Genomic DNA, 24,431 nt, shown 5'->3' on the forward strand with positions numbered 1-24,431 from the left:
AGAACAGGGTTACTTTCAGTCTCTTGGGAACACGATTTGCCGGTCTCAGATCGATAAACACTTCAAAAAGCGGAAATAGACAATGAAATTTCCCACCTGATAGCATCTCGGGTTTTTACATATCCTGTCTATAATTTTCATAAATCAGACGTAAAAATGGCCAATTTCGTCAGATTCCGAATTTTTGCCATTGGGTCTAATGTAAAGCATGGCTACTTTCAGTCTCTTGGGAACACGATTTCCGTACCTCAGATTGAAAAACACTTCAAAAGTCGCAGATAGTCGACGATTTAATCTACAAGATAGCATCTCGCTTTTTTCTGTATCTGGTCATGTATCTTCATAAAACCCTCTCAAATATAGTCAATTTAACATTAAAGTCTATGGATTTAGAAGAATGTTCATATCCGACTAGATTTGGGCTACCATGTCTGTTGACCGGGGGCCGCACTGAATCGCCACGATTTTAAGTGCATGTCATCTCTATGTATATAAGATCTCTATGCAGAACATGCCCTCACTGTGTCGATTTGTTTTCAGTGTACCACGAGAAAAGATGGCATTGACGTAATTCGCAAGATCTTGATAGAACTTCAACTTTATGAAGATCAATCCCACCAAAATGATTTACATGTCATAGCCGTATTCAAATATCACTGCCGGAGCAACAGAAAGGTCACAAAATATTCCATTATATCTAATGGTGAACATGAGAAGAAGTTAATGTATAAGTCTACTGCTAAGTGTTTATAAGATATTTTCAGAGCCGCTTTTGCATTATCCTGTTGCTGCTAGAATCGTGCCTCTCACTCTCTCAAGTGCATTGAGGAAGTGAAAACAAACGACTTTGTTTTTCAACTTTTATAGTGCAACATGGCTTAGCCCTTTACCCGGCAGTTCTTCGATGGCGTGCTTTTAAGCAGATCTTGCGAAACTGCAGCTGCACGGCAATTCCGCCGGGAAATCATGCAATATTAGTTTCTATCCGAGATATAGCGTCTCGCCAACTACAGTTTTATTTCTTGCCGCCATTTGGGACCGAACAGCAGCGAGACCTGTTATTTGTCTTTGATACCTCATCAGACACTTTATGTTTACACAGGGATGTTTTACCCCTCCCGTCCGATGTGGAGGACTTCTGCCATTCTGCAACGCATAGAATGCTGAGCTTTCAATTTCAACACACCGGGTATTCGCCCACCAAGGTTCCTGATGCTGTTTGCCTATTCTTCTGAATTACCAATATAGCTGAACATGTCCAGTCCTAAACGGCTATGCGTTTCAACAGCCATCCAAAACAACCCTCACCCTCTCCCCCCTTCCCCCAGACCTCAAATTATATAACAGCGTGGACCTCCACAAACAAAGACTCCAATCCGACCCATCCCTTTCATGTGTGTCTGTGAGACTGCGAACGGCTTTTGGACGCGGCCGTCTGTTCAGGCGCTGTTTTGGCCGCGTTGAGAGCAGCTGTCGGAATGTGCGTTTCACATTAGCTGCTGATGGACGGGCCATTTGTAGCCTGGTCTGTCTCCCCTCCAAACAGCGGCACGCAACGCCGCCCGACTTCACAAAACAGCCATGATGGAAATGTCTTCAAACGCGGCTGCTCGCTGCGATAACAAGCAAACATTATTTCTGTAATATATTGCGATATTACCAGCAAGTTTCAGCCATTTTTTACCGTCTGCCTGCCCGAGAGGAGAGTATGCCCACTTAAACTGGCGCTTAGCGACTTAAGCTCTTCTTTTTCAACGTGCATTTACCAATGAAGTTCCAACACAGTTGCTTCCATGTGAAAAAGGACGTTAAAATTGCGACGAGATGAAATGCTTCAGCTGATCAAACTTTAGATAGCTGCAACGGCAATAAATAACGCAAATATAAAAAACAATCTCGTAATGATTTTTGTATAATATATGATATATCATATATTCCCTAAGCATATCTAGTCCCTCAAGTAAGGTGCCCTGGGCAGGGTAAGTGGGGCGAATGTATTGACTTTGCAGCGCGCGCCACCCTCCTCGTGGTCGTTCGAGCCAGTTTACGACGTGGCCTGCTTACACAACAGCACGCGCCCGAGGCGGTCTGAGTTGGACAGTGTGCTGCCGGGCTCACCCGCTGCTGGCGGCGTGCTGCAGACTTTGACCGGAGTGTTGGTATGCTGGAACTGAACCGGTCCAATGTCGATAGTATGTCAGAGGCCATGTCCCGCCTGTTGCAGAGTGGCACACAACTGATCCGGTGTCGGCAGAAACATCATTATGGTCTATTTTTATCAAAGCATTACCCGGCGCGGTGGTCCACTGATATCTGGCAAAATTTGGAGCTGATCTTTGCCGGCGCATGTCGGAACTGACCCCGTGCCGGCAGCATGACTGTAACATGCCGGGGCCGACACAGTGACGGCAGAATGTCGGCAACATGTCGAGCTGACCCAGTGTCGACAGAATGCCGGTAATAAGTTGGGGCAGTGCCGACAGGCGGACGGCTAATGGCCTCATAAATCGACTGGGTGGCGGGCGAGCAGCTTGCACGGAACTGACCTGACACGGCCAGACAGCCGGCGGCGCCCTCCACACAATGGCTGCGTCAGAAACAGGCAGAGCTCACCTGCTAACAGCACCGGAAACTTCTCAGAGCAGAAGTAGGCCGGCAAATCTAGGCCTCATATGCCGAGAAGTGATAGTGACGTTTTCTTGACAGCTCTCAAATTTCCACGGAAAATTCATGGTCAGGAAAAGAGCACTAAATACGCTGGACCAGTTCCGTGTACTATAGCACAGCTGTGTCTCGGGCCGCAATGACACTCACCGGCTCTTCAGCCTGGTCGTGCTCGAGTGTTTGTGAGCTCTGCCACCTCCTGCATTTCCGACGGCTACTCGGTAACGCAGCACCTGACGATTCCGCTAACCGCTAAACGATGACCGCACAATGGACCATTCCGTAACGATTGGCGAAAGTTGAAAATGGTGGATATATTCAACTAACCAAAGTAAGTAGCTGAGCCATCGGCAGGATACCTTCCAAATATGCCAGTTATAATTGAAAAAATGTAGTCAACCAGTTTGCGTCAAAAAGTTTTGCTTCAAATTAAGCTTACAAGCTATTCGGGACACACAGTCTCTTATTCGGCATCCTAAAGGATGCCTATATTTATTCACACTTTGCTGTATTGAAAAATCCTTTTATATGACTTCCTTTCACCTTGCTGGTGACCTATGTATGGGTACCATGTATTTTCCTTGAACTGGTGATGAACAAGGGATAAAAATTTGATGTGCAAAGTTATTAAAAAGCTTAATGCATTGATCGCTGTTATACTTGTTAGCATAGCAAAATGAATGGAAGCTTAATGACGACAAATTTCCCAGCGGCTATTCACACGGGCATAAAACAAACGCAACGAAACATGGTGTCTGCTTCATATACATAGATGTAGTTTTGCTAGCTGGGAGATGTTAAATCCTCAACAGACTCTGATCGAGCAAAAGATCACAGACCATCAGGGTTAACGTTTAAAGTGACAATCACGTGCACTCCAAGTGCACATCCTGCTCCGATTAGCAACGTATCTGTCTACTGTCTAGTGTCTATTCTACAATTGTTCGAAATTATTCCGTGGTCGGCATAGATAACGATCACTAACCGTCAGCTGAGGTATTTCACCCGTTCTGGCGAAAACTCGAAAGCGAAAGCTTGTGGACATTTTGTTCGTAGTGTTAATCCGTGCCGCCGGTGCTAACTTTATGGGTCGATTCCCGGTTCCCCGTCACACTGTCGACAGAGCAAATAGAGAAAGCTGAATAGGATGTCGTGGAATGTAAGTTAGACGGATTAGATGTCATTTGTGACAGGACATGGAACACTGAATCATATCATTATGTGTGTGGATTTGCGCAGATTAGAAGCTCACATATTCCCTTCTTTATTAAATAAGCACGCAAAATGCAATGTTACAATATAAAACACGAGCAAATGCAGATGTCGCTTTCAAAACGCCAGGAGAAGGCGTCTATTTCGTACAAGCGACGTGTCCTTCTTTCAAGCATCACCTTCCAACGTCGTCCAATACCTCACGCCGGCCACCATACGAGGTTCATCTTCTCACTCCAGCGCGAATCGATAGCCACTGGCGCTTAGAGTGTGCCGCAATACTTGCCGGCGCTGCGGCTCAGTCTATCTCGCCAGGGCCCATAGCTCAGCAATCCCCTTTCACCGAAGCTCGGCTGAGCTGCCGCGGAGCCGCTTCGATCTGGTCGGCTTACGGTCTGCGGCGCGTCCACCTTTCGACAGGAGCAGCGGCGAGAACTTTATATAGCTCTAATAATGATGGTAGGCAGCCTGCCATTCAAGCGAGTGGAACTCAAAGACGGGTGACGTCTGCGACTGTGGTGAAACATTTTCAAAATTCAAACGGTATCTGCCGGTGAAAACTGAGCGGCTGGATGGTACTTGGCAAGGATATAAAGCTGCTTGTTTTAATATTGCTTTGTTGACAACATATTCAAAGGAATTTTACCTGCACTTGTCTCAAGCCACATGATCTGTTATTTCGCGAACTTATGAATTATCATCATTATACCACATTCACAATAACGGTGGGCACAGATGAAAATGTTGTAGCATTAGAAACAAATCTTAAACCTAAACAACGCAACATAATGCACTACACAACTGCATTTATGATGGTTAATGTCAACGCTGTCGGTGGCACCATTGCGTTTCTGTATGCCCTTTGGGAAACACAGAGCTAGCCATCACGCGCCCGAGTTCTGACGTGCGACATTTCTATCTATAGGATCATTGTGCAGCGTCTCAGACTGATCTCTGTGCCCGAGGGCATCCGGCGGCGTCAAAGGCACTCCCAATCAGTGCACTCCCCTACCCCTCCCCCGGTCACATGACCACCTCTGACGTCACGTTCCCGTTGACCAATGGAGTGACGCGCCGTCTGTGCCGCAGGAGCGGCAATGTCGTCCCAAGTGAGAGGACACCGGCCGGCCGGCGATAACCCGTGGGTGTGCCCCAACGACCGGCAGCTGGCGCTCCGGGCCAAGTGAGTCGATCATGGCGCACCGGTGGCGGCCGTGACGCGCGTCCGGCTGACCCCCGCCCCCGCCCCTCGCCGGTGCCGCATGGGGACTGAATGTCGCGGGCGGCGCCCACGCACCCGGGGCTCTGTCGGGAGGAGAAACCTGTGCCTGTTTGCAATGATTACCTGCTTCCACTTATACATAGAGCAAGGCTACTGGCTCATGGCTGTTTCGAACAAGGATATGAACTTTGGAAAAGGGTACACAGAAGGAATCCATGTTCACTGCTGAGTTTAAGCAAACTGGTACTGACTGGAACTAGCTAATGATTATGATTAGTTAGGGCTTAAATCTATGCAGATCTTTAGCCTCTGCGAAGTTGTGTGAAATAGCAATGCGTGAATTTGAGAACTGCATTTCGTTGCGAGCCCTTTGATCAGTGAACTGGTATCGAGGACCAGCTGTTAGAGGTTAGGACTTTTTGGTGCATTTTTCACACCTGACATCCTCCAAGCACCGCATTCTTCGATGAAATGTTTATTGAGAAGCGCGGAGCTAATGGAGACCCAGGCATCATAAAGTTAGGTGACCTTCCTCGGCTACGGCTGCAATTGTACAGTTTTTCTGCGATAAACGAGGTTTCTGTCACTACCCCTGAAATACATGCGGTGCCGACTTATGCGTTCGTAAATGTAATTTCACCTAACTAGAAAGATGCAGTACTGGTGTTGAAATGAACGCACACCTGACGCACGCGACCAACCCAATCAGTCACTGCACCGCCTCTTTGGCGACAAGCATCAAAGCTGTATCGCTCATCGAGCCACTCTCCGACACTCCGCTTCATACAGCCGTGCAAAGTGCCTTGTAAGTGCTTTTCATTCACCGGGTACTCAGAGGCCCTGCTTTTTTTGGTACGCTTGAGAGCCCTTTCACACCTCCCGCGGCATGCGTCAAGTAAAGACGGAACTGATCTGACACAGTCTGCTATCAATTCGTGCACTGACACTGGTCTAATAATTATGGATAAAAGGCCATGAACAAAATTTAATCGACTCAACAGTATGTTTTCCGTCGCTAGCTTGAAACGCTTGCATAGTGCACACGCCCGTTCCAAATCGTACTAGCTTTGTGATGTTCAATGAATGCTTATTGGTTGAAGGATTGTCGCCCTGGACTATCAACGAAGTAACGTTGATAAAATCAACATTACATGTATGCCGATAACTACTTCTTAAGAAGCCAACCCCTGTTTTCCTTACTTCTGGTATGGCTCCGCATTTCTTGATGAAGTGCAAATGACGAAACACAACGAAGTGAAAATTTGTTTGCGGGTATTTTTCCACAACCAATTTCAATTTGATCTCTATGGAGATTAGATTTTGCTAATTGCATGGTGGTGAGGGTGTCCCAGGACGTGAAATGACCTATTTTAGTTCTCTCATCCAGATGTTCCTCGTTCCCATCTATTTTGGCCTATAGATGTGTCACAAGTTTGCCCAGCGTAAAATTTACGGTCAAACTTTCAAACCCTTGACTGGTCCCAAGGGTTACACACACCTATGCCTCGAAAGTGAGCAGCGATCAGTAAGGTGACAGCTACTAACCGAAGCGTGAAACAGCATCGATCGAATGAACTAGCGTTGCTCTAAACTGATAATTGGTCAGTAGTAAAATCCCTATAATCCTGTTGCATGGTTTCATTGTTCGGACTTTACGTTCTTGCGCGTTTCTGTGACATTAAAAGGTTCGTATAAACATTGCTTTAATTCGAGAAAAAAAAAACGAAGAATTCGTCAATTCTGGACGCTGAGGTTGGCAGTGGGAAAAGTCCAGCATCAACCATTACTCATAACGTGTACTTGTTCCGATTAATGCTGAATTGTTCAGAGTTAGCTCTTCAGGGCCATTGAGCTCACTTTGTTACTGAGTGTTCTCAGGAACTATAAATGATGCCTTTTATCTTATCCAGTGGGAAGCAGGGCGCTTCAGACGTCGCTAATTGATGCTTAGTCGTCAAGTTAGGCTTAGTCGTCAAGTCAAGTTAGTTAGGGTTGAGTTAGTTTGATGTAGCGTCTGTGAATCCTTTTAGACATTGCAACATCCTTGTTATTAGGATTTGAAAGATGGATTTATCCACATGAACAGGATGATTCTCTGGATCCAATGATTTCACTGGATAACACTCAATGTATGTACTCGTGCTCCAGTCCCACTCAATATCCAAACAACTGTGTTAATGGTTAAAACTGATTATACTGAAAACAATCACCGACCTTATATCTCTCCCCAGAAGATGCCAAAAGTCCTAAATAGATTTCAAAAACCTTGTAATAAGCTTATCTTACCAGCACATTGCATTACAAGAATTTTGTGGCATGCATCAGCTTCAAAGTCTATCCGCAGTAAAGCATCCTGAAACGTCGTTCCGAATCCGGAAAGTCGGCCATTCTTTAACAAGTGGGGAATAATTTGAAAGCGTCGAACTATGCTGACAGTCCACAGATCTGCCGAGACAGCGTTCCAGATGAGGTCCTGATGTGGCCGCTGATAGCCTCTGCCCTGGGGGGAGGGGTGGTGGTGGTGGTGGTGGGGGAGGGGGTGATCGCGGCGACAGTGGTCGCGGAGTCCATCGGAAATGTCGCTGCTCACCGCGCCGGGAGATCGGGCCGGGGCGACACCGGCACCGACGGTCGATACGCCCGGCCGATGTCGCGCGGAGGGCGACAGAGTCCCCGAGCGTCCGTCAGACGGGACTCAGAGTCCGTCAGACGAGTCTCAGAGTCTGTGTCAATTAGAAAACGTGACTCAGAAGTGCGTCAGATGAGAGTCCGTCAGGGATAGAACTCACCGTCCGTCAGATGTGAGTTGTCGATGATATAAGTCGAACATCTCTTGACGCTCACCTCCTGAGCTATAAGCCCATTACCAGACATTTCCTAGTCTCTCTTATACGGCCTTGGTCTCACTTACCGTCAAACATCCCTTGACCGTCGTCTGCCAGATGTTCGTCAAATATCTGGTAGACTCCCTCGCACCTTCGGTTGTCTGCCACACATTTCTCACTGGTTAACCGATGCCTTTAGCTGACTTGGCAAACCGACCGATCCGACATCTCTCAGTGAGTGTTTAGCCGTCTCAGCAGCCATCCGTCGTCACTCGTCTCTCAGTACGGCCTGCCTCTGTCGCATGCTGTCGCCATTCACCAGCCACCAGCCACGTTTCATGAGCCATCTGACACTTCAATGAACGTCTGTGACATTGACAGCACCCGTCTGATATTTTACCGGTGGCTTTATACCTTAACTGGGTCTCATCTCGTGTTTCTGCGACTGTTTGACGTCTCGTCGCGTGGCACTACGATCATCTGGCGTCTCGTCTAGGCTTGCAATGGTCCTCGGACGTCGCCTCGTATCGTCCTTCACAAAATCGTCCAACGTCTTGTCTTTATATTAGCTCCGTCTGCGCCATTTTTCACAGACCGGCCGATGTAGGACCGGTCTTTTGCAGAACCGAGCGACCACACTTCATCTTTTGATTGGTCCAGGGGAGCACCTTATTCCCGATCCTCACATTTTACCATGGTAACGTGCAGAAGAGGACTGAGAAGCGCTATAACCGCGATACGGCCTCCGGAGATGCATGTATCAGTCACGTGAGAGCAATAACGTCTATTTTCATAGCACCCTAACGCATGCATAATGACAGCTGCTAAGAGAAAATGACTACCAAAAATTATGGTACCTTACACATTTTACAGTAAACGCCTTGCAGTGTGCAGCCCTTACAAACAATTAAAGTGCAATAAAATATGCCTATCAAGGATAAAAGTAATCATAATATATTTAGCTATTTCTCTATAGCACGTCTAGATGACAAATCCAATGCAATGCACTGAAAATGGACTGTATCGATTGATCAAAGTTATCAGGGGCCGCAACAAACCTGTCGCGTTTTATTGGAGCCATGACACAAGTTCCCAAGAGAGCTCTGCACCATATGGTGCTGAAATTCCGAGCTCCGCGAGCGGAAACGCAGTATCGTTTCTGCAGCGATGGGTCTCGCGTTATGAACAAATGACCGGGCGCCTCTGGGCCGGGAGGGCAGCGGAATATGGAGGGCCCCGCCTCACTCCAGGCACGTTCTAGATTGCCTTTGTGATGCTGGAGATTGGACGGGGTTTTATAAGCTCTCGTATGATGGAGTACACCAGGGGGCTGTCATCCCGAGCTTTCCTATTTGCCGGGCACCCGGATCTTTAACATTACCCGTGACGTCAGCGGACCGGACACTTCTCAGCTGGCCTTCCCCGCAAATTTGGCCTTGAATTCGATTTTGAGGGTCACGGACTCACGGTTGTAAACAAGTTCATTTCCTGTTTCTTGCTTGTGTTGTACCTTGGTTGTACCCTCGAGTTGATTGTTTGAAACCATTGAAACTTAAATTGATTGAATGATTCAGGACTTGATTCAGGATGTCGTACTGTGCGGTGGCTACATGCCGAAGTTACCGAAGGACTGGCAAGTTCTGCACAAAATCGTTTTTTCGGTTCCCGAAGGATCCAGCCACATGTGCGACCTGGGTGCATAGATGTTCGAGGCAGGATCCTATAAATGTGTTGCAGGCAAGGATTTGCTCAGACCACTTTCTTGATTCAGATTATGATCCTTCCTACCTTGTGAAAGCATCCCTGATGCCAGGTGTGAGCCCATGTCTGAAGACTGATGCGGTTCCAACACAGAATCTGCGCAGTGCTGGGTCTTCGGGGTATGTATTTCATTTTAATGGATTTGATATGAATGGCAACTATTCAGTTGGTAATGTACTAATTCGAATCTTTCTTATTGTGATGGAAATTGTAACAAATTTATATTTGCTTTTGGATTTGCACTGTGACTGTGTGCGCTTGTCAGATATGTACCATGACACATTAATTTGTAAATTAGGTTGCTAGTAAGCAGGTAGGTACCAAGTTAGGTACCGCTACCGACATATTTGCATGATACTTGAAACATTTTGCATATCAATATAATCTGTGCATCAGTCACCAATGCTCAAAGCAGCTCACTGAAGTTGTGCCCTATTTGAATGTTGATGTAAATGGTGTTTTCACAGACCGGCGCAACAAAGCACTCGGGCTTCAAGGAGTGATCGCCGACAGATGAAGTCCCTTGCGCAGGACATCATCAACACTGAGGGAGCATCCTCATCTCTGAGTGATAGATCAAGGTGAGGAGATAATTGAATTTGATATTTTCTTTGTTAGGTGCTTGAACTGTCAATACAAGGGCCCTGTTTCACCAGTGATAGCAGCACGCTGCTATTACACGTGTCAAATTGGGTTTCCATGGAAACATCAACAAAGCATGACTCAGTCAATCTGTGTGATGTCATCAAATATTGCTGCTAGCATCTTCACGGCCATGCGATCAAACAAATGTATCAAACGCAATTCAACGAGACAGCAACTCTGGTCCAAACGAAGCTCACGGATTGCACGAAACGTCATTAGTGTGACCTCATCACATTACGTCAGCTCGTGCAATTTGATAGTAGGTAGCGTGCTGCTATCACCGGTGAAACAGGGCCAAGGGTTCCAGCAATCAGTAGTTTACAATCTGAGTGTATTTATTGAATACACTCAGATGCTAGCTTTGAGAATGATGTTGCAATCAGACTCAGACTAAGCTTACCTCTGAATCACTTGAGTGGAAACTGTGGGCAAGGCTCTAAACCTGGGCCCTGTTTCACCGGTGATAGCAGCACGCGGCTATCAAATTGCGCGAGCTGACGTAATGTTCACGTTAGCTGACGCTAGCTGACATTAGCTCACAGTTGTGCAACTCTGAACTTATATTTATTCTATTGCTTTACATTACTCTGAAGAAGACTATTCCTTAACCTTCCAGGCAGGGGGAGTGGGGCCGGGGGGCATTTTCTTACATGGCCATAGTAAAATTGAGTTCATATTGTTTTGACTCTTGGTGACCTGACCTGTGACCTGAGGTGGTATTATCAGTGACCTCTCATAGCAATATATGCACTAGGAAACTGGCGCCCTATCGCTGATTTTCGATTAAATGCATTTTACTTGATGTTATATTGCATTCCCAAGAAGACCCGTGAACAGTTTATTTTTATTGAACATTTTATTTTTGACCTGACCTGTGACATCATCGGTAACCCCAAGGTCAATAAAATTGGATTTCCCCCGAAAAATTAGACAGGGCTAAAGCACGCTGTTTGATTTTGCAGATCCATCCAGTAGTTTCGGAGATATGGGGGAGGCAAAAAAGTCCCACCCCCGCTCGTAAGGTGGCCCGGAGGCCCACCGCCTGCTGGGTCAATTATTAATTTTCAGCTTAACCGTGATGATAATTCACCCTGAAAATGAAGCGCGCTGTTCATTTTTTTTATTTCAGATGCAAGAAAATACTAATGCTCTATTTCCTTCCCACAGATCTATCTCACTGGATGCTTCGAACCAGATGGAGTGGTCTCCTGCAGCTACGGATTTGCCGGCTGGCGAGGTCCAGTATCTGTCTCCCCTGGAGGAAGTGCAGAAGTTGAGCCAGCAAAATCGGCGTTTGAAGCTGCGCATGGAGAAACAGAAGCGGCAGTGGCGGCAAGAGAGACAGATGCTTCTGCGGAAGCTGCGAGTGGCTGAGCGGAAGGCGCACAAGCTCCAGAAACTGCTCAGATTGGGAGTCGTCACGGAAAAGCAGGTCTCGACTGTCCAGTCGGGTCACAGAGTGCAGTGGACAGCAGAGGACATCTCTCGGGCACTTGGACTGCGGTGCAGGAGCCGAAAGGCCTACGAGTATGTGCAACAAGTGATGCACCTGCCTCTTCCTTCCGCTGCGACCCTGTCTCGCTGGATCCGCGGCTTCCGCGTGACGCCCGGAGTAATAGAGGCAGCTCTCGCCGTACTGAGGGCAGCAGTCCAAGGTATGGGCGCCTTGGAGCGTCTATGTGTAGTGTCCTTCGACGAGATGGCACTGAGCAGCCGATACTGCTACGACGCATCAGCCGATCAAATCCTTCAAGGATCTAAACTGCAGCTTCTGATGGTTCGTGGACTCTGTGCTGCATGGAAGCAGCCACTATTCTACGAGATCGACTCTCCTATGACTAATCAGAAGCTGAACAGCGTCATCTCCGTGCTGGAGTCGCTGGGTCTGAGGGTGACAGCGGTCGTCAGCGACATGGGCGGAGCAAACGAGGGGATGTGGCGCTCCTCCGGCATCTGCGCCGACCGGACGTGGATCATCAACCCCGTGGACGATACCAGGTATTTCATTAGTGCCAACTTGAATCTCCTCTGTAGATCCAGAATCAATTTTGGCTTGTACTGCAATAACAATGTTAAACAGTTACAATTGTCGTAGTTTATTACGAAAATTATTTTTATGATGCATGAAAATGTAGTAGCTTCGTGATCAATAAGCCATTTAATGCTGTCGGTGACCGATGTGTTTCGCTCCACCACCCCCACTGAACCATACAGCATTGAGATAAGTGTTGTTGGAGGCAACTTTCAGACATATTCATGGACACCCTTGTCGTTAACGTGTGTGTCCGCATCAGTATAAAACATAAATGAATCTTGTTCATAAGGATCTTAAAATTGTTATCTTTGTATGTATGATTTCATTGCCATTTTGTCGATTGATCCCAGATACCTGACTGATCATTTGATGCTTTTCAATATCTTAACAGGTTTCAAGCAAGTGCAGTGGCGTAGTAAAATCATCCTATGAATTTATGAATCATAAATTATGTTTTCGCGGCATGGCCTTGTCCCCGATTCCCACAGATCCAGCCTCACAGTAATCTTAATCCTCACACGTATTGCATACAAAGTGAGCCTGCTGCCCGTGACCCGGTTAAAGTGACCATCCCTGATCCCACTCTAACATTAGTTTTGAGTTGAGATAGCCAAAATGGGGTCCCTGGCTTGCACTTACCGGTTTGAGCACTCACAAGATCGAGCAATGCCTCAAATCGAAAATATCTAATTTCAAAGTTGCAGCACTTGGATTCAGAGGGGCTAATGCATTAGAATGCTCCCTCTGAATGTGTGACGTCAGCGCAGATCTAAAGATTTCAAATCTTTTACTAAAACATTTGGTAGCACGCGATGGTATACGCTGCTTTGCGCGCAACAAGTGCCGCACTTTCAAATAAAGTCACTAGGAACAGCGGAGATCCCAAAAAGTAAACAAACGTAAAAGTCCAATGTCTTGAAAACCGGTGAATATTTTTCGATGAAATTTGGTAGATATTCGTTTTGGCTCTTTCTGAACCGAGCGACATCACTTTCATGCCATTTCATTAACTTTTTTATTTTAACCGCTTTTTGAGCCAGCTATTCGTGAAAAAAACGAGGGAGAGATCCGTTTGACACTCCCCCTACCCTCTCCATGAGTGTGATGGTAAAGGCAACTTCCCAATAACGTTTGGAGGAGCTTTCCTGATCCTAATCCTGCTTGTCCCGTCCATTCCTTTTATCCAAGGAGGGTGTGGGTGTTCGCCGACGCCCCGCACCTGATCAAACTGATGCGGGTGCACACGGTCGCGGACGACGGAGGACTCCTGATACCCGATGGTCGCGGCGGTCGAGCACTGCTGGGTCGAGGTACCTTCCTGGAGCTGCTCGAGCTGGATCGTGCCGAGCTGCGGGTCGCCCACAAGTTGACGAACCTTCATGTTCAGGTAAGTATTTTCAGACGTTTCAGACGAGGTAAATGCTATTTCGATCGATGTTTTTAAGCTTCTAGATCTCATCAGAGATCTTCCAACCGTTTTGCAACTACCAGAGTGGACCGGCTAGAGGGTGCCCTGCACTGGCCACCACCCTGCACTGTCATTTGGATGTCTCGCTTCGTGCTTTACGACGTGCAGGCTGTCTCGCTCCTTCGTTTGTCGCTCAGCTGGTGTCTTGCTGCGGGCTAAACGTGGTTTCTTTGACACATTGTCGAGCTTTTAATATAGCATTTAAGAACTGCTTTAGGGAACGCTGTGACTACCGAACATTACCGCCAACTTAGCTGCTTCAGACAGCGGCCCTGTGCAGCTATGTGTTTTGACTCCTCTGTGGCAAAACTGATGTAGTATTCGCCGCTTTGCTTTTGTTTGTTTGTTTGTTTGTTTGTTTGTTTGGTTGGTTGGTTGGTTGGTTGGTTGGAAGGTGGAACGATCAGTGAAAACATGCATTTGCTCGCAGAAGTACTGCATAGATTGACGCTTCACCTGGAGTTCCGCCAGCAGCCTCTTAGCAGCCTCACCGCATTTTTTATTGTTAAATTTTAAATAAGTGAGGTGGTACGATCAGTGAAAAATAAACTTTGCTGGTGCGAACCAACACGACGCACAACACCCACGTTTTCCCTTTCCACTAACACGACCTTATAGCACATATTATTGCTTGTAACGTGAAAATGCAATAATATGTTGTCAACATTGTTTTGCAGGGCACCGGTCAGGTGAGCCAGCGGGTCCGGCTGGCCACGCAGCTCTTTTCGCACACGGTGGGCACCGCCATCAAGGAGCTGCTGCCGCGCCGCCAACCACAGGCCGAGGCTGTCTTGACGGCCAATGCGTGGTTTGACGTTTTGAACAGCCGGAGTCAGTTCGACGCCACAATCGAGCGGTCCGCCTATGGGAGGACTGCTGAAATCAAAGCGGTCCAGGACCGGGCCCTGGACAAGATGACGTCTCTGATCTCCGACACTCGTAAAACGTCTGCAAAGCACCCCAACGGTCATCGGAGCATGCTGCCGTTCCAGCAGGGAATGCTACGAACCACAGTATCTCTCCGTGGGCTGTACGAAGAGCTCCATCGTACTGTGCCCGAGCTGCAGTTTGTCCTGACCAGCCACCTGAACCAAGATTGCTTAGAGAACTGCTTTTCGCAGATCCGGAGCCTGGGTGGAGCGAATACCACGCCCAACGCGGTAGAAGTGCGCTCCCGCCTGAAAGTGCTGCTAATGGCGCCGGCTCCACAGGTGGCTGCTTCCAGCGGTCGAGCAGTACTGCAGCTGGAACCCAGCGACTTAATGTCGACGAGCCGCGCACCGCAGCAGCTCCCGTGCGTCTCCAACGAGGCCCTGGAGGGCCTGCTCATTCAGGTACTTAGACCTACCAGCTGGGGGCACTGCCTGAATTGCTACATGTCTACTATCCTCCACGCCCTTGGAACGTATGAAATTTTGCAAATAGAGGATCATATGATTCTATCTTATTATTAAGCACTGCTTTAAAGTAATATTTTAAGTTTATAGTAGAGATTCTCATTTTATGCATAATCGTGCAGGCATACAAAAAACGGCAATGTCTAGGCATGCAGTGCCAACTGCCAAATACAGCTGATTTGGCATTCGTACTATCATTGCATCCATTTCCAGCTTTGACAGTTCTCAACTTTTCCAGTTTGAAGAGCCGGACCAAGAACTGGCGGCACGTGAGGACAACGAAGCAGAAGGAGCCTACCAGGCAGTAGCCGCTCCTCCATCTTCATCTCACGAAGAGGTCACGCCTCTCCAGTCGGAATCTGCGACAGCTGGAGACGAGCGCCTGGAACGGGAGGCCCTTGCGTTTGTCGCTGGCTTCGTCGCGGCCAAGTGCCGCCACCTGGATGCTGGGCTGGGACAGACTACAGACCAAGCTCCGCCCAGCTCAGTCCCATCCAGCTGGGTCCGCGCCCTCAGCCGGGGTAGGCTCACCGTGCCATCGCCGAACTGGATGACCATCGTGGAAGAGTTCGAGGTCATCTTCCGGTTGATGATGGGTGATACCGTCGACGGTCAGTCCGGTATCGTGCAGAGGCTGCTGGCGGCACTCCAGGTAAAGCGTCCATCTCTGGACGCCAGGATCGCGAGGAAGCTGGTGACGACGCGGGTCCACCTTCGGATCCGCTCACTAAACCAGCGCCAGGACGAAGTCGCAGCCGAGAGACGCGCCGCCAAGCAAGTCCGCCAGCACGTCCGGAGTGGTGAGCTGCATTTATTTCTTTTCGACTTGCTCGACATTTTTATCGCTATCATTCAATCGTCTTCAATCGTCATGGTAATCAAGCCATTGTAACCAGCTCTATGAGTGTAATGTCTGCATTATCTCTCCTATTTTTGTTTTGCACTTGAATGTGTCTATTTATTGCGCCCAGTTCAATTGGACAAATAGTCGAAATCGGAGTTGGCGTTAAACAGGACGGATTGCATGCTATATCTTGACTTTGGTAATCAGTAAAATTCCGGAGAGTCAGAATAGTTGAAGTGTCTACCGACCCTCCTTTCCGCTAGACCAATCGTTTAGTAGTGCTCCCAGCGAGCAGTGTTGTTACGATAAGTGGTGCTCGCGCTAAGATATTGTACAGTCTGTCTTAAAAGTACCGCGCAAAGTGACGGTGGATCCATCAAGCCTGACCGAGGGAGGGCCTGCTTAATTTGAGTCATCGAAGCAATTGATATTCTCGTCCATTCCTCAGGTCAATTGGTTCGGTGACTTTTAAATTAAAGCAGGCCTTTCTTCGGTAAGGCTTGATGGATCCACCGCCACTTTGCGCGGTACTTTTAAGACAGACTGTACACACTAAATTTTGGGGTTTCCCACTTAACATTAGTTTAAGCTCACCGACCGTCGCCATTTCAACAATCACTATTCACTATTAATTCTATCTTTATTTAAACAGCACCTTAATTAGATAGATTTTGTGGCCATTGATACGTCCACGTATTGCAGAGCTCAGGCCACCACTTAGGTAAGAAGGATCATTGATTTCACTTGACTTTGTTTCAGGTAAATCGGCAGGAAGCAGCTGAATCAGGTGGAGAACGCACTGCGTCTGCCGGCGGCGTCCAGTGCCGACATCTTTACCCCGGCATCACTCGCCAGTGTGGAGAGCGCCGTCACTTTCTGTCTTCTGAGGCTGTCAGACAGTTCAGCCGGGCAGCGAGCAGCTCCCGGCGCACCATCACTGGGAGCCAGGCCGGCCTACGCGAGGAGCGGATCACTTGTGCTTACGACTTCGTCCTGGCGCTGGTTTAGTGAGCGGATCCGAAGGTGGACCCGCGTCGTCACCAGCTTCCTCGCGATCCTGGCGTCCAGAGATGGACGCTTTACCTGGAGTGCCGCCAGCAGCCTCTGCACGATACCGGACTGACCGTCGACGGTAGCACCCATCATCAACCGGAAGATGACCTCGAACTCTTCCACGATGGTCATCCAGTTCGGCGATGGCACGGTGAGCCTACCCCGGCTGAGGCGCGGACCCAGGGCGTGATCACGCGAGCTGCCGGCTTGGCCTCTTGCTCCTTGTGCCGACTCGTGGTTGCGTTAACCATTCGTGATTGCGTTGTGCCGACTCGTGGTTGCGTGAACCATTCATGGTTGCGTTAACCATTCGTGATTGCGTTGTGCTGACTCGTGGTTGCGTTAACCATTCGTGGTTGCGTTAACCATTCGTGATTGCGTTGTGCCGACCCGTGGTTGCGTTAACCATTCGTGGTTGCGTTAACCATTCGTGATTGCGTTGTGCCGACTCGTGGTTGCGTTAACCATTCGTGATTGCGTTGTGCCGACTCGTGGTTGCGTTAACCATTCGTGATTGCGTTGTGCCGACTCGTGGTTGCGTTACCCATCGTCTGTGTGCCCGTGTGTGCGGGGACACGGACCACATGTGCTCCCTCACTGGATGGATATTGGATAGACATGCGCGAGCAGTGTTGGGGTCGTTTTGTTTCCTGTCATGGAATACATCTGTTGGTGGTTCTTAATTGGTTCGGTACCTAGGCTTTCGGACGGAGTGAATCAATGCTTTCGTTATTGTGCCCATGTGGCCGAACAAAAACACGATATCATCACCATTCACCATCCAGATACACCCCAGTTGCCCGCATGGCTTTGGCCCCCGGGACCCTAACACCGATAGCCCCGCGATTACGCACAGGAACATAAACCAAAACATAGTCCTTGCAATGCATTCCTCCAGGCTCCATCGCAGTCCTTTGTCTAGCAATTTTCGGAGTACGTATCTGCGGTATCGCGTCCGTAGCAGCCTTGGGAGCTGCTGGTGACTACAGGGGCCTCACGGGTCCCGAGTCATGTGGGCCATAGCACCACAGGGCACCGCATCTTTTTCGAGATAAATGACCGTTATGAAGCATGTCGCATTTTCCTGAGCATGACCTGGCGTTAACATAACTTAAGCGCCTGCCGGCCCTCGCCTGCCTGCGGCTGACAGCTGACGAGTGACGAGCCACCTGGAGATCGCCAACTCAACCCTAATTACGGCGTTGTCCGCTAGGTGGCGGGGTCGTACGATCCAAGTCGGGACAGGGGATTCTCATAATTATTTTGTTATCATATTTTCCCCCTTTTTAAAGTCATTTAAAAGCGCTATTGCACAAGTAATTTTTCGATTAGCAGCGATTCCAGCCGCCGCATCAGGGTCAGGATGGAGCCAGGGAGCGTATGCGCCGGTGACGTCACCGTAGTGTTGCAGATTTGTAACATTAGCGAGCCCGGACGATCTTACCTAACTTATACGGCCTTGGAGTACACGATTCGCAGCCTTTCTGGTAAGACAGTCTAATAAAGGTGGTGGGGAAATGAAATTAATTGACTGGCGGTTCAGGCATGCATTTTACCTTACCTAGTAGCTGACATGAATATTTACCTAGATAACTTCTGCATAGTTAAGTAGTTGTTCCTCTAAGTGTGCTGAAAAGTTTTAACAACTTCTGAGAACACACGATGCTGCGTGTCGTGTTGCGTTATTGAAGCAATAATCGAAAAATAGCGTGCATGTGAGCCTTCCTGTCCCACAGCTCAAACGTGAGTCCGTCTGTCTCATGCTCTCGCCGCTGGCGAACACTTGCTGAATTGTGTGCATTGTGAACATTGGGTATGCTGAATTGTGCACTCGTAAATTTCTAAATAAGTGACCAAAATAATCAAGAAAATAGGAATTGTTCTCGGCGTTTGACGTCAGCCTCTGAACACATACAATAACTGCTATTCAGTTACATTACACGGACAATTAGCTATCTCGGGTCGGCATTTGTTGGTGACGTTAATGTCCCACCGAGTGAGCGATCGCGGCGTCTAATGCCGCCGTTTGCTGCCGGCTGGCCGTGGTAAGCCTATAACTGCCTCTGACCGTGGGTTAAGCCGAGACCGGGACAGTGACCGATGGGGGGCTCCCAGAACTCAGACAGTCACTAAAAGACTAAAGGAAAGATACGGTCCGAGCGCTGCATGGCTGAAAGCTGGACACTGGACAATGGACAATGGACAGTGGACAATGGACATGCCATCAGATGGTCAGACGATGGTCAGCTGTAAGCGGATAGTTGATGAAACTCAGTGCTTGATGATAATCGTATGATTGTCTAGCTGGTATAGCTCATGAAATAAAATTGGTCAGGATGTAGTCTATAAAGAAGCTCACATAAAATGTGTATCAATCCAGACCTTCTCATTCGTAATGGATGAGCTGCACGTACCACAGTCCCTTACTCTCGCTAATTACCGTAATGTATTACTGCGATAGGTACTGACCAGTGGCCCTCCCCATGCGCGCTGTATTCCTTTTGGGACCAGTGTTCCACATTCTGACGTTTGTCTGTTTGTTCTCTCAGACTGAAGTCGGGCTGGTCGGTCAAGACCAGCAGCCTACAGCAATACCGGAAGCCGGCACCGCTCAACGAGCGCGAGCAGCACGTCATCGTCAACGTCATTCAAAAGGCAGAGTCGTTCGAGAAAAAGGAACAGATGAGGGTTGGGTGAGTCGCCATCCCAGAGCTGGCCCGAAATATTTCACCATGCAGGCGAGTGTATCCAGTAGGTAATTGTAGGGATTTGGTTGCGGGAAGTTCACTGCACATCAGTATTCAGCTATGCAAATGGAGGGCGGTATGTGAACTGCCACGCCTAGGCTATAGATACAGCCACTCATCTGAATACCGCATGGCGTCCGCTGAAAGCTCGTAGCACTTGGTCGACTATGGATCCTGTGGGACGCGGCACTAATAATGGACTGTGGCACCACGACCTGGTGACCCTGAGCCCTGACGCCTTCCGAGCACTGCGCAGCACCAGAAGCTGCCGCGTCGGACGGTCGTTGTCGTGGCTTGATCTGTCGCTGGTTTATATTGCTTTTGATCAATGGCAGCGCTGTTATCACTTCACAACCGCTCCATGGCCGTTGCAGCATTGTGAATCGTCTGCACAAATTTTCCACCATCACCACTGTCCACTACTGCCATCAGTCACCACTGTAAAAACCACCAACACAACACCAACTAACCTCCATCACCCCACAGACGCCTTCACGCCCGGCGGACGGCAGCCCACGGTCCGTACCGGTCCGTCCGCCGGAGCCGTTATCTCTCTGAGCACGCGCTCCGGCCGCTCCGGCAGTGTCGTCAGCGGCGGCTGTTTGCCGACCAAACAGCGCCGGCTCATCTGAGCGGGACCTTCCCGGCCACCTCGTCTGACCCCCGGCTCAGCCCGTTCCACTCTGAGCACCCCATCAGTGGGGTCAAGCGCGCTGGGGCGGCGGGACTCTATTACGTACCACAGGGGCGCGGGCTGGAAAGCACTGCCCTTGCCGAGATGGATCGGATCATGCCTTATGTTTGGTGGGGAAGGGACGAGATGAAATACAATAATGCCAGGTCAAGGACAGGGAGAGGAGCTTTGACTTGGAGGACCTTGGTTTGGACCGACGTTGGACTACTCTTCCACTGACGATTTCATGTTTCTATGCATGCAATTGAGGGTAATTCGATGAAAGGATAGTGCCATGCATGCTTACGAATAATGGAAACGATTCAACGCAGATGGAACCTTCTCAACATGAGCTTCTCAACATTCAGTTGCAGAAAGTAAAGTGTTTGTTTCTAAAGTCAGACAAATAACTTCGTGCATCGATGACGATTAATGCTGGGTTTTTCTTCACTCCAACATGCAAATGAAGAACTGACACCTATACTTTTGCCTGCATCGACTACTTATATAATTACCCTTGACGGTACTCTAGCACCTATGTCAAGCCTCAGCGCGATCGATTCAGCTGTGCAACTGATATCTGGGTCAGGGGCGGTACGATATACGGAAAGGATTTGCATCAAGCGCTGCAACAACGAAAGGACGAACTCATTGCTCTCTTTTGTTACCAGCTTTGCTGAGTGGAAGCTGTATCTAAGTGATTGTAACTATGAGACCGACTTCAGACGAGATGGGGTTTCAGACCAAATGCGGTTACCGTGAGGAAGAGATTTACTCAAGCATACACTGTAAAATAATGTCTGGTCTTTTTAATTCTGCAGCACGAAACGCAGCGTACCACTAGCATACATATGAGCTAAAGGCCGGCCCTGCCTTCCTCCTGCACACCACACCGGAACAGTCACGGAACTACGCCTCGGGCGGCTTCCTCAGCAGACCCAGTTCCTCTCAATTATTAAAACTTGTTTGCACCTTGCATATCCTTGCAAGTCTAAGCTCTTTGTGGTGACTTCCTCTAAAACTGCAACAAAGCCTGCTTACTTGCAAACGCCTACAACAGAGCTTTTCTTTATTCAGTGCAACGATATCAAGCTTTCCTGGCACGATTTCCACGACTCGAATGCCTAGTGGTAGGTCAAGAAGCTAAAAGGAAGAATACTACCAGGATCGATTTCATCCGCTCGTTTATTTGTATGTTCGGGTCCCATTGCAGATGCTTCTGAAGGCAATAGCCGTTTTCACGACGGCCATCTGGTACACATTTGGTGCACATTTAGTGCAGATTTGGTGCAGTTTTGGTCAAATTAAGTTGAGTGTGTTGCTTAAAAGTTATCAGTTTGGGCTGCACAAATGCTTATATACCTCACGTTTTTTTTCACATTATCAGACATTATTTTCGACTAAAACGCTGAAATAAACTTATGATATGAAGGTCATTATGAAAGAGGTTTGGTGCATATTTGGTTAAATTAGGTTCATTCGCCAGGTAGCCCGTCGTGAAAACGGCTAATTCTGGAACACATTTGGTCCAGATTAGGTGCAGATTTAGTGCAGATTTGGTCAAATTAGGTTCAGTGTGTTTCCTAAAAGTTTTCAGTTTGGGTTGCACAGATGCTTATATACCTCATTTTTCAATAACAGACGTTATTTTCGATCAAAATACTGGAATAAATCCACGATATGAAGATATTTACAGTAAAAGAGATTTAGTGCAGCTTTGGTCGAATTAAATGCATTCGCTAGATAGCCCGTCGTGAAAACGTCTATTGTCTCATTATGGTAAATATTTATTGAAGACGTAGCGCCCTTCTCAAATTGGCTTCCTTCCTGTCGCAAGTACCGTGCCGGTGCATTGCTTCTTTCCGGACCATCTGGAATGGGTACGCACCTGCAGATAAAATAAACATTACTGAACACTGCGAAGGGACCTTTCGGAAAAATGCCTGTTTGGGAAATGTTTATTGTTAATTTCTTTAGCGTTTAGCCAAATGTGCAATATCTCCCTCGCAAAAATACTGAGGTATGGTGCAAAGAGTATAACGTAAGTGCTAGAGGAATGTTTTGAAGACGGTGCCCATATTTTCAGTGTTTTTTTTTTTTCTCTCCGGCCAGCGGCCACCCTGTTTTGGTACGAGCCACCGATACAGTTGTGATGCTATATGATAATTCCGCTGTGATGAGGTCCGTTGACATTGGCCGTCTGACGTGCTACACCGCTGATTGTGCCGCAGAAAACTGGTGGAGCGGCTGGACAACATGCGGCGACACGCCGTCGGTAATGGCGCCAGCACCTGCGTCCTCTGCGGCGAAAAGTTCGGCCTCCTCGCCAGCTCCAAGCTCAAGTGCAAGGACTGCCATAAGGTAGATACGGTCCAGCGCGGCGCGGGGGCGGCTGGACGAACCCAGGAGCCAGACCGGTCACCGGGTGGCTCAGTTCGAATTCCACCTCATTCCTTGGAAAGGTTATTGGATCTGCGAAGGTCGTCTATTGTAGAGCCGATGAGTTTCGCATGACAGCGAGCTCGGTAGATGGATGAGCTGACCTGTCACCTTGGTAGGGGGACAGTGGGGGAGGGGATGACAGCCATCAGTGGGAGAGTTGACAGTCACCGGGGGGGACTCTGCCGATAATAGGGGCAGTGGCTGTTTGTATATACTCATGACCAACACATTACCATCATCATTGGCCGGTTGCGTGATCGGCGATCGGCGGCTTTCGTGTGTGGCGTTAATCCCATCCAAACTGGTGAGTCCATTAGGACTGTTTGGAGGGAAATAGGTCAAGATAGCAGGTGGTCATGAGTTTATCGCCAGGATAGGCCAACACAGAACTAGATTTGCCACCCTACATGCCACTCCTTCTCTCCGTGTTGCTGTAACTTCATAAGTTTTGTAAGTTACGGTTGAACGCTGTATTGTTGCCTAATTTCAAATTGCTATCCTATAATTCGGAATGTCACAGATCCATCTGCTGTGTCCTCGTCTACGCCGTTAAACCGCAATATTCTCTTTCACGCTCAACGCCATGCTCTCCAAATGCCGTTGCTCCTTTCGGTTGCATTCGCGGTGTTGTCTTTTCCTTATTCGTCACGATCTGCCCCTACCATTTTCCATGTCACCTGCCTTGACCAAATATGATCTATCGCACTAATATGGTGACTGATCACCAAACACCTCGCTGTGGTGACCCACGGGCCTGGCCAGCGGTGCTGACCTGTATCCGACCTGCCCTGGACTGACCTGTGTCTCTGTATCGGACAGGCGGTGTGCCACAAGTGTGTGGTGGACACATCCTCCACCGCCGGCGAGCAGTGGCTGCTCTGTAAAATCTGCGCAGAGACCAGGGAGGTGTGGAAAAAGTCCGGCGCCTGGTTCTTCAAAGGAATGCCTCGTTACGTGATGCCCGACCCGAAGCGGCCGCCGCTGGCCAATGGAGCGGGGTCGCGGCGGCGCGCCGCCTCGGCCGAGAACCCGGGCTCGCCGTCCGGCTCCACCCGCTCGGCCCGCTACAGCTGGGCCAAACACGTGCAGAACAGCGCTAACGGTGAGTGACAGGGACGCTCCGGGGACCGGGACCACTGCCGTGTCAACAGTAATTAGCCGAGACCGCACGGCTGGGCTGAGTCACGCCGAGCGACACACAGGCGCCGGCCGTGTCGGGAACCGGGGACTGAGGGTTTGAGAGGATTGGGAACAGAGCTTCCGCCGGCTGTGGGATTAGGAGGTAGGGTTTGCCGTGGGGTGGCAGGTAAGATTTGAAAAGCGGTCCGCCTCATAACAGCGGGGCTTTTTTGGACAGGTTTGGTGGGGTATTTAATGGGCAAAAAACCTGGAACTTTCATATCAGTTTGTGTTTACGGGCCTAGCCTGGCAGGAAGTATCAGA

At 48.8% G+C, this 24,431-nt stretch overlaps 1 protein-coding gene across 1 annotated transcript in view; it reads left to right on the top strand.

Annotated features, from left to right (window-relative positions):
• LOC122365816 (rab effector Noc2-like) overlaps window positions 1–24,431 on the top strand; it is a 75,828-nt gene that overhangs the window by 39,894 nt on the left and 11,503 nt on the right. The window contains exons 2-5 of the mRNA XM_043337382.1: window positions 4,966–5,059; window positions 19,676–19,819; window positions 22,778–22,907; window positions 23,808–24,090. Of these exons, the coding sequence (XP_043193317.1) occupies window positions 4,974–5,059; window positions 19,676–19,819; window positions 22,778–22,907; window positions 23,808–24,090 (643 nt within the window). The 5' untranslated portion in view covers window positions 4,966–4,973. The remainder of the gene's footprint in view (window positions 1–4,965; window positions 5,060–19,675; window positions 19,820–22,777; window positions 22,908–23,807; window positions 24,091–24,431) is intronic.

This window comes from Amphibalanus amphitrite, unplaced genomic scaffold (genome assembly GCF_019059575.1).
Source record: "Amphibalanus amphitrite isolate SeventyFive unplaced genomic scaffold, NRLGWU_Aamphi_draft 000765F_arrow, whole genome shotgun sequence".
NCBI classification, from domain to species: domain Eukaryota; kingdom Metazoa; phylum Arthropoda; class Thecostraca; order Balanomorpha; family Balanidae; genus Amphibalanus; species Amphibalanus amphitrite.